The sequence below is a fragment of the Dromaius novaehollandiae genome, chromosome 2 (genome assembly GCF_036370855.1).
Source record: "Dromaius novaehollandiae isolate bDroNov1 chromosome 2, bDroNov1.hap1, whole genome shotgun sequence".
Lineage (NCBI taxonomy): Eukaryota > Metazoa > Chordata > Aves > Casuariiformes > Dromaiidae > Dromaius > Dromaius novaehollandiae.
The window spans coordinates 56,464,399-56,475,453 of record NC_088099.1 but is presented as its reverse complement, the minus strand read 5'-3'; the positions used below and the strand labels follow the sequence as shown (position 1 = coordinate 56,475,453).

The following is an 11,055-nucleotide window of genomic DNA, read 5'->3' as shown; positions in this document are numbered from 1 at the left end:
CCTCCTGGCCCCAGGCTCGCCTTTGCGCTGCCGAGGCCGCGACCCACCAGGGCTACCGTTAGCCGCCGTTAACGACTGCTAACCGCCCCCGGCGCCTCAAGGGGGACGCGCAGGGGCCCCTGGCGCAGCGCCGGGCACCTCCCCCTCACCGGCCTCGCCACACCAGCAGCAAATAAACAGAGAAAAAAAGGAAAAAAAAAAAAAAAAAAAAAAAAAAAAAAAAAGGGGGGTGGGGAGGGAGGGGAGAGACTCCCCAAACCTCCAGACTACATCTCCCAGAGTGCCCCGCACGGCGCCGGCTTCCTGCGCCTCACGTGACGGCTTGCCGGGCGCGCCATGGCGGAAGCTGAGGAGAAGGTAGAGGCCGTGAGGGGGCTGCCTCGTGCGGTCGCGGGCGAGGAGTCCTGGGGGCAGGCGGCCGGGAGGGGTGGGGGGCTTTGAAGGCAGAGCGGGGACGGGATAGCGTGTGCGGAGGGGGATAAAGGTGCGCAGCGGTCCGTCTAGAGCGGGGTGGCGGTGGCGGCCGTTGTCGTCGGGGGGGGTTGGGAGCCACCGCTGAAACTTCGCCGCACTGGGGCGGAGCGGGATGGTGGTGGACGACGAGGAGGCGGCGGTGCGAGGCCGCTTCACTCCGGCCTCTGTGTGAGGGCAGCCGCCAGCCGGAGGGGCCTGCGCCCCGGGGAGGCAGCGCAGCGCTTGTCCCCCTGCCGCTTTGCGCGGGTGTGGAGGGGCCCGCTTGGCTGGGCCGAGGCGGCGCGCCGTTAAAGTGCCCAGAGGGCTCTCGCGAAGGAGTCGTCTGGCGGGCGCTGCCGTGGAGCCGCTGGTGAGCGTTCAGGCCTGAGGCCTGCAGGCTGCCCCTGTTGGAGTGCTGGAAGGACCAGGACTGAATTTCGTTTTAGTGTTGCACTTTGCTTTGTGCATGTATGTATAGATGCACAGCAGAAACTAAAAACGAACAAACAAAAAAGAGTTCCAAAGATCTTTGTGACAGTCTGAAAAGGGTTGTCTGTAAAACCATGCTATATGTGAATGTAACAGGAAAAAAATATTTAAGCAGTTTTTGAAAGGTTCAGTCATGTTTCAGTCTCTGAAACCAGGTTTTTTCCCCCTCTTTAAAAATGAAATCTTTCTGTGTCTTACTCTCACCAAACCATAGAACTGGTAAGGTGTTAGCATCATAATTTTTTTTTAAGGTTTTTTTTTTGCTTGTTTGTTTGCTTAGATATCCCCTCATAAGGGACTTAGCATCTAGGGGACAGATGTGACGGTAGGTTTTGAAATGCAGCTGGTGCCTGTGTAGAGCAAGGATTGAGGAGCTGAGGGAAGAGAAGAAAGAGTCCATCTAAAATAGTTGAGAAACACTCTTTTGGAAAGTGGTACAGAAGATATGGGCAAATTAATCTCAACAGTGGAATTTTCTTCTGAGACAGAACTTGAACATTTGGGGTTTTATTCTATGACCTTGTGACCCATGGTTCTCTGAAGTGATTTTCCTCATAAGACTCATAAAACTCTCCTCTCCCAAGAAAATGATAAAAGCTTAAAAAAAAAAGTGGCTTACTGCTTTCAACACTTTCTTATGTTTCATTACTGAACTTCTTTCTTTTCTTTTTTTTTTTTTTGACATAGTGCCGAGCAGCATGACTTTTGTCTCTGTTGAATGCCTAAATGTGAGATTTTTTAAATTCTCTTGAGGAAATCAGTCTTAATTGGAAATTGGCATTTGGTTACTATGCATCTGGTTTCCACCTTTCCTGTTGCCATAGGTTTTGTTGGGCAGGACTGGTTTCCTCTGGAGAGGCTTGGTTGTCTGATTCAGCAAGTTTTTAAATGTGACAGCATTTAAGAGAATTCTTGGGGTAGAACCAACTCTGAAACTTCTTATCTTATTTAAAAATGGAGGAGATTAAAACAGCCTGTGTTTTGATCTCTTTGAGCTATGGTATAAGAGTTATCATATTCACTTGTTTGTTTTATATGTAGAGTATGCCTTCCTCTACTGAAAGGGATCTGTAGGTTGTCTGTGGAGGTAAGTGATAGCACAGTTTCTTTGAAATCCAGGTTTTATGATTTTTGCCTCCCAGCAGATTATGGGCCTAAAAAGATAGTTGAAAACATCTGTTTTTTGTGAGGGAGGGGGAAAAGGAAAGCCCCATATCCATCATACTGGAAAGCTGGATTAAGAATTTATTGAGACGTTATAATCACTCACTTAGAAGAGTCAGCATAAGAATCAGAGGTTATTTTACATTTCTGTGGTTTTCTCATCCGTGTTCCCTTTTTCCATTCTTAGGCGGCTTGAGCAACAGCATTTGCCAGCTGACTGAAGTGTACAGTAACACCACTGCTGAATTTCCCCTAGAGTCTGACAGACCTACCAATGACAGTTATTCCTGCATGATTTGGGATTCTGGTCACCTATTAATCCCCGATGAGGGATTTCCTTTTCACAGTTACGAGACTACTAAAATGTAGAAGTGGGGGATAATCCTCTTGGTTCATGCATTTAGGGGGAGGGAGGGGGGAATAACAAAACTCCAGGGCAGTCATAACTGCAGTTTGCTGCTCTAGTATTGCCTATGGGAGTGGGACAAAAATCTTTTCATAGTAAGTTGCTAGCATAGTGAGTTAGCAGTTACTTGTCTAACAGTCTAGCAATTGCCTATCTAAACACCTTCAGCTAAATTCTTGTCAAGCAACAAATACGGTTTATGCCTTTGTTTTCTAAGCTAAGACTTGCTTTGAATTTTTGCATGTCATTCTCTTTAGTAAAGCATAAAGGCCACAAAGGATTTAAAATGTGCCTGTATATATACACAACTTACGAAATCTAGTGGCTGCAATTGCAGTGGCTTATGAGTATAGTAAGGAGGGATACGTCCCAGATAACCAGTTGATGTGAACCAATATGAACTCTTTTTATTCGAGTCAGTTTCTGGTGTGTCCTGACTTTGTAGGCCGAGAGTTTGCAAGTTGTTATTCGCAAGGGCATCTTTGGAACTTATTGTAATCTCTGTTGTTTAAAGTGACTCAGGAGGATGTAATGATTGACTGGTATAACAGCAAGATGGCTGTTACTCCACTGTGTGTGAATCTGTCTGTGTGGTGTTATACAGTAACCTCACCTTGAAAATTCTTGTCTCTGGTTTTGCCTACACTTGTGTTTTGCTGAATAACCAGAGCAATTGGAAACATGGAAAAAAAATACAAGTGATGTAGCTAAACTAGCAAGTCTCAAATGTACCAGCAGAAATGTCACTTGTTGTAACAGCTTATTTTGTTCGAGAGTGCAGGTTAATATTTTCTTTTAGCAAACAAATTCTTCTGTTGATGCAGAATAAACCTGCTCTAAGGTTCCTTGTTTGTGTAGCTTGACTGGCACAGATGTAATCAAAAAGCTTTCTAAGCTTAGATAGAGCCCTTGGAAGAATTGGAAATATCAAAATGATAGAACTAATAGTTTTGCTTTATAAAGGGCTGATGAAGCATCTTGTGCTCTACAGTAATCAAAGGCAGTTTTCCTGTTAGGAATGTGTTGATGTTTTGCATTGTATCTTGTGTGTTGTAATACCTTGACCTGTAGGCTGTTGATGTTACATAACTATATTTTAGCTCTGTCATCTTTTGGTGGTTGTTGTTGTTGAGTAGAATTTAAGATGCACAGAGATTCTATGTAATAAAATCATTATGTCCAAAAAGGTGAATGTATGTTGTGAACAGAGACCGTGAGACTGACTGGCAGACAGTTATACTTCCAAAGTCAAATCTTAGCTTGAAAGGGTGCTAGGATTTTACTCCATCTTCCCTTGCCTCCCATATTTCTTCTCACCATTCCCAAAATCGTGTCATGAATATAGACTACACAGATAGCCCTTCTATGGGATGCATGTTTTAGAGGTAGGCCTGTTTGCAGTAAACAAAGTATGGGAAACAGATGACAGTAATTGTGGTAACACTTTACCCTGAGCTTCCAATAGAAAATAGAAATGTTGCCTTTCTTTTCCCCCATATGTATTTCTAATCAGGTGTGATAGTCACTAAAGGTGAACCTCCAGCAGTGCAAAGGAGACATCTGCTTTCTGCCTTGAGGTCACAATAAGTGCATTTTATAAACAAGGGAAAACAAATAAGTGTGACAAACTAAAGATGACACTGGTCATCAGTGCATTAAATTTTCTTCCCTTTTCATTCCTCCTTGCACTGTTGGTAACTGTCTCTCTTTTTGGCTTCTCTTGTGAAATTCTGTACTTGTCTATCTTATTGTCCAAATATTACTTCATAAGATTTGAACCACCACCTTTTCTCATGCTCGTTTATATCATGCGTTGTTGTTAAAATGCTTACGTTCAGTGTCAGCATATTATCTGTAACCTTTTATTGCTATTGATAACAATAAATACGTTAAGTAAATCTTCATTTTGCTGACCTATTTGAGGAGGCATTGCATCAGCAGATTTTACCAGTGGACAGGTAAGAGATTAGCAGGAGTTGACTTAAATTTTTTTTGTAGTACAGTAAGATTCATCGTCTTGCCAGAGAGAGGTTTTAAAGGTACAGTTGTATCAAAGGCAGAGAAGGGCACTTGGTTTGCACTGATGGGGGATGGGAAGGAAAAAGTCATTAAACTTGCATTCTTGATGGATTTCTATGGAAAATGGTTTGAAATTAGTTTATTTTGAGATAAGTGTATTCATAGCTGAATACCAAAACTGGTTTATGGATAACTTGAGAATGTTGTTCTGCCTTGTGTTTCAAGGCATGGGAAGTTGCTTTGCAGAGTTTGTTACCATTCCTGGGTAGATAGAGAAACTTTCCCTGGGACTTGATGCTTTTTCAGATGATGCACTTTGCTTTCTCTTTTAGAGTGACCAACAGTAGTATCACAGTCAACTGGTGCCACTGAGTGTCAGTGTGGCACTAGATTACAAGTGTAAGCACAAATTGGGTATGAATGTAGAGAATAGTCATTTCTGACATGTTCAGAATCACTCTGAACCTCTGAGCTGCTTCCACTCTGTCTTCTGTCTCTTAATAATGGTTAAAAAGGTACTTAAAAAGGGGAATATTGCTCATTTTTTTAGGTTATATATGTACCTACCTAATTTTGCCTTTGTTCTTCTTCGTATTGTTTTCAGGAAACCAGGTCTCATGAAGAATCAACAGATGAATCTGAGGTAAGCCTCCTTAAAATGCTTCATACCTGAATTGGTTTCAGTGCTAGTCCTTTGTCAGTATGGAGGGAAAAATATTACCCTTATTTGTTTGTTCTGGCAGCTGCTTATTTAGAAGTTGTGCTTGTACTATAGCAGTGAATGTTAAGCTGGGGTTGATGATTAAAAGGGAGCTGTGGTTTGCTATTAAAATGCTACTTTATCTTAAAAATATGATCACCCAATTTTAGTGTAGTGAGTTATACTGGGAGAAAAATTCAACTGCATGCATTTCTGTTTTGATGAAATGAAAATTTAATTGATGTAATTATATATGCAGTAATACTATATTCAAGTAATTCCAGTGTTATATCTTTACAGTCTGTGTTTAATCTTGTTCTGTTGAGTCTCTGTTCTTGAGATGGCATTGTGCCAAAAATTTGCTTATGCTTTTGAGAGGTTTGCCTAGCTTGCTGTAGGTTGCTGGAAGAAGTAGGGATAAGGAAAGAAAGGAAGCTGCAGACAATTCAAGAATTTGCCCCTGGACAGCAATGCACTAGCTAGCGCGCAGTGCACTAGCTTCAAACCAGTCTTGAAGGGGCCACAAGAGATCTCGTGCTTACATGACTTTAGTGTGGTCTACAATGACTACAGGGAAGAATAAGGGGGGAGTAGTTGAGCAGCTGCAGTTGTGGCTACCAGAAAGGACAGAAAATTGAGCAGGGCATTACCTTGACAAAACACAACAGTTTTCACCCATTAAGTATCTAAGTAAAGTGGTTCCTCATCTTCGGAAACTTTAATGGACTTGCTGGTGGGAAGACTTTCTTCATCTAAAGCCAAATATTCACACTTGGGATCTGGATTCAAGCACTGAGCATGTAGAAATCCTGATTTCCAGGATGGTGAGTCCTGCAGAGGTGGTGGTGGCTTTTGAAAAAATCTTTTGGAAAGGATGGTGGCCGTGCTTCTTGTGGAATAACTCCCTCTCCCCCACACCTTTCCTTGGGGCTGTTACTTCTCTGTACTGGTACACTAGGGCATTCCTGATGAGAAGGAGAGATTGCTCTGGCAGAGGGCCCCTTGATGCTGCTGCGTGAATCAGCTGCCTTGACCAGACTTTTTTGCCCAGCATGAAATAGTTTCATTTTAGAATGGCATTGCCCTGCAACTGGGAATGAGATGTCTGGGACTCTATGATGTGAAGTGCACATAGGCAGTGAGTGTGACAAGTATTCAGCATTATATAGAAAAGTAATCTCTCAAGTGTTGACATTCACAAAATAGTGAATACAGCCATTTACCTGTCAAATTTCTTGTTCTTTAAAGCCCATTCCAAGAGAGAACTTTTTTTTAACAGTATTTTAATAGTTTCTCAACACTTCAGCCCACTGCAAATACATGTTGATGGTGGAATTGGTCAAAGATGCATTGCAATGGTTTTTTTGTTTGTTTTGTTTTGGAAGAAATTTTTGTTTGTTTTTAGCTTTAGAGAAATTAGGCATTATGCAGTTTTGGTGAAATTGAAGTTTATAAAATTTCAACAAGCCCCTTGTTGAAGCTGATGTCTATTTTTGATATTAATTTCACATGTGAAGAGATGTGAAAAGAAAATGTTAATATTGAGAGTGTAGATGTCAGATCTAAAGAACAGTGAGAACGCTTTCCATGAGTTTTCTTTGAATAGTCCAGTCTGTAGTGTCTTGACACTGTACAGCTGGCTGGACAAATGACACTTTGAAACAATATTTAAAAAGTGTTTAAAGGAAGTATTAAAGCATTTGCACAATTTTAATGTTTACATCACTTACTAAACTATTTCTAGTAATCATTCAGATAAAGTTAAGGAAAAAACAAAAATAGTTGTAAAAACGTGAAGTCAAAGTGTTATCAGTGATTGCTTGTATTATTTGAAGTAGAGATAGGGATAAGATTGAACTGAAGGCTCCACTCTTCCCTCTAGTGATCATAAAATTGTATGATTTCTTTTGGGTGGCTTACGGTTTGGGTAAATTGGGGTGGGTTTATGTTTACAGTACTGGAATCCTGGACTCTAATCCTTGCAATCTGTGTCCCGGTTTATTCATCAATAAAATATATTTATGACACAGATTTTGTAGACCTCTGTCTTCAATCATAACAAAGTTGTTTGCGTATACAATTGGTCTTGCACTGAAGGTTGTCTACATTCTTTTCATAAAATTGAAAATAATTACTATGGTTTTCAGAGGAAGTGTGACACAGATGTCCAAGTTATGCTATAGAAAGTTTCTCTATTATGGAGGAAGATGTTATAAGTTCATATTTTTAAATAATTAATGTCCTTGCCAGAAATGGATATGTAAAAAAATTGTTGAATGTTTTTCTGTGTTTTCTACTTTGCTATCCCTAAAGAATCTAACACAATGATTCTTTTTGATGCAGCAACTACTTTAGTTTTGTTCCTTTATTAGCTTTTAACAAATAACATGCTAATCCTGACTTGGTACCTGCTTGATTTGTTTTGAATGGCATGTTCTTTAACAAATGCCAGAATGCTCATTTGTGCAGACTTGATGGTAGAGCTTTATAATAGGTCTCAGATGTGAGATTCTGCAAAAATGATGTTCTTGAATGTACATCAGCTGAGAGCCCTTCATTGCAAGTTTGGTTCCTACTCTTGGTTCCCAGTTGAATTGGTAAGGCTGCTTAAATGAGTTTGATGCTTTCCAACTGTTTAAATCAGAATGTGTAAAATCAGAGGTATTAATTAGCGGATATGTGCAAATGTTCATATATGAAACAGACCTTTAAATGTAGAGATAGTGGTAGTTATTTGTATCAGGGTTTGTGGAAACAAAATCTTTCTTAGTAACTACTGTAGAACTTAAAATTTCCTTGATATCCTTATATATGATATGCAATATTATAAGCTTTTTCATATAGACAGACTACCCTTTATTCTACCATGATATGATGAGAAAGCAGCATATCTAAAGCTGTATTTTAATTCTCAAGAGAAAAACCTACTTGGTTTGCTAAGTATTTCTACTGCAGTCTGGAAGCACAACCATTTTCTTTTCATATCTTCTGGGATTTTTTTGTTTTGTTTTTAATTGCATTTGTGAAGTACATTTGTTTTACTTCTCCCTACTCTGACTAATCGTCAAACATGTTGTATTTGGGTCTGAGCCTGAGCAGGTTTGTTTAGCTGAAAAGTCCTAGTACAATGTGGTTTCATTGGCTTATTTAATTTTATTTTACAGCACCTGGAGCCGCATGTTTGGACTGTCACATTTGATGAGACCTTAAAAATAGACAACAAAGTAATCTGACTTTTGGCTGTTCATAAACTGTGGAGAAAGAAGTCTGAATAAACTATGTATAGCCTGAATCCAAATTTCTGTTTTCAAATTATTTTTCTTTCTTGCAATGTGTCTATTTTTGTAAAATCTTACTTTTTACAATTGAACTGTTTTCTGTCAAGCAGATAGTTCTTAGATCTTGCTAGCTAATTAGCAAAAGATTATAATAATAAATGTATAAGTAAATACTTAAGCTTTCTTCACTAGCAGTGCAACTTGATGTTAAAATGAGATGGCAAAATTTTTCTTGACCTGAAGTTGTTGCTGCTGCTCAGGATGTATATTTGTCTTTGGAAGCTTTGTTTTTAGTGAGATAATCCTGTGATATTACATAAAGGGCTGTTATGGAGTGATTTAAACAAATTTCTATTTTAATTTAAAGCAAGAGATCTTTTTGGATTTAAAACACGAGACAGTGATAGTATAGAAGCATACACAACAGCATGTATTGTGGAATCCACCCATGAATCACTTGCATCCTCTGAAGACAGGAGCTGCTTTTGTATCTACTAATTCAAAAGAAAGCTTATTAAAATCCTACTTGAGTCTCCCTGAAGTTTATCTCTCTGAACCTCCATGCTGTTCTGCATTGTGTGGCTAGAGTGTGTTGATTTACTAAGCCAGTGTATTGTAGCTGCACAATACAAGAAGAGCCACGATTCATTTTGAGACAGTTATGAAATCTTGTGAGGTCAGGTGAATGTTATTTTTGTCTTCACTGTACATAAAGCGCACAAAACATCCCCATTCAGATATAATTTGTACTGATAAGAGCATATATTTATATTGCATTCTGGAAAATTGCAGGTCTGCATAAGTTAGTAACAGGTATTTCAGGTAGCTTGAATGTTATAGATGAATGTCTTGAACCATGCCTCCAGGACCCAAGACCTTCAGCATCTGTCACAGCCTTGGACTTCATGTACAGGATAATTATGCTTTCCCTCTTTCCAACCCCCCTGACACCCCGTTACAAAATGGAGCAATAATTTCCTACCTCTGAGAAGTAATGAGAGAATATCAAACCCCATTTATAAATGTGAGGTATTGATAATATGAAATCAGAAGTAGCTGAAAATAAACCTTCGTACTTGATGAGGGAATCAAAGCTCTGTACTGAAATGTGATTATTTATTAATATTTTCTGCTTCTTTCTAATTTGCTGCTGCGGCTTTGAATGGATTGCCTTTGGTCCAGTACTTATTGCTGTAACAGAGAGGACCTTTTCAAGAACAAGTCTCAGTGGAATCACAATACTAGTGTTAAGTCCTATAAAATGATCCTGTAATTGTAGAAGTAGTTCCACTGACTTTTTTTTTTCGTGCTGCACTGCAGTACTTTTTTTTTTTTTTTTTTGTAATGGCCTATTAAAAAAAAAAGGCAGATGTGTGCAGATGTTTATTTTCTGTCAAAGTTTTTTAAAAATAGTCCTTTGTTTTATCAGAATTAAAATGTCTCTTTCATATATGCATTACTGTTCTTTATAATGTATTGTGTTTTTTTTAATGATTGTATCTCTCTGTTGTAGTGTTTCTCATTGCATGTTTCCATTCTGCCACTAGATTTTTATGTTCCCTGGTCTTGTTTTTTCTGGTCTGTTTTCTGAGCTTCGATCACTGGTCCCCCTGTGAAAGGGGTATGTTTGTTCATTTAGTATAATCTTTTTTTTTCTTTTTCTTTTTTTTTTTTTTAAGATTGTATTAATAAATTCTAGGAGAATTTGTAGAGGGGAAAGTATTGTAGAAATTCCTTGTCAACCCAGTACTCAAGTGACTTGTGTTAGCCTAGAAATACTCCTCGCTCAGATACACTCTTTTCAGTGACATTGAGGAGATAGTGCTTTAATTCTTGAAGGTTTTGAAAACTGTGATCTGAGCATGAGCACAGTTAGGAAAATACATAAACCTGAAGAAGAGGCAACTAAAAAGCCTTGATGTTTTCTTTTCCTTTTCAGTGCACTCCAGATCTTAGTTTTGTAGGTTGGGTCTAGATTAGGTCAAAGCAATTAAATCATTTCAAGTAAATAAAGCATCTGGTAGAAAAGGCTCCTTGTCATACTTTATTTCCATCAAAATGCACTCTTAACATAGGGTGTTGAGCAGTGGGCTGGAAGAGGTGAGCAGTTTTGTGGCTGGTGGCTTTTGAAGGGGCATCACCATTGCAACAATGGAAAAAAAGAATTAAAAGTACATTTGGCTACTCTTTGTTAGAGCTGAACTTGCTACTTTGTCTCCTGTCTGACCTTTGACAAGTCATTTCATTTCATCCTATCTCTATTCCATACTATTGAGTATCTCTACACTAGCTTGCCATTTTTCTCTTCTAAGTGTTTCGAAAACATAAAAAGGGGGGAAAATGCTCAGGAAGCATATTATTTCACATACCTGAGCAGTCTGAAGAGAGATTGCTTCCCCAGCATGGCTCCAAGTGAAATTGGCCTTTTGAATGAGGATGGAAGGAGAAGATATAGAAATTCCAAATAGAAAGTTCTCCTTATTAATGAGAAAATGTATCATGCAAATAATATATCAATTTGAGTCAGTAGGATGAGCATTGTAAAT

General features: G+C 39.1%; 1 protein-coding gene and 1 long non-coding RNA gene across 3 annotated transcripts in view; both read left to right on the top strand.

Moving 5' to 3' along the window:
• Positions 1-251: 251 nt before the first annotated feature.
• Positions 252-11,055, top strand: part of VPS41 (VPS41 subunit of HOPS complex) — a 107,676-nt gene continuing 96,872 nt past the window's right edge. For both annotated transcript variants that reach the window (XM_026121438.2, XM_064506588.1), the window contains exons 1-2: positions 252-357; positions 5,136-5,174. In XM_026121438.2, the coding sequence (XP_025977223.1) occupies positions 337-357; positions 5,136-5,174 (60 nt within the window). In that variant the 5' untranslated portion in view covers positions 252-336. The remainder of the gene's footprint in view (positions 358-5,135; positions 5,175-11,055) is intronic.
• LOC135327500 (uncharacterized) lies at positions 5,182-8,529 on the top strand. The gene is made up of 2 exons (XR_010387695.1): positions 5,182-7,828; positions 8,396-8,529. It is a non-coding gene; the product is annotated as an uncharacterized LOC135327500 (long non-coding RNA).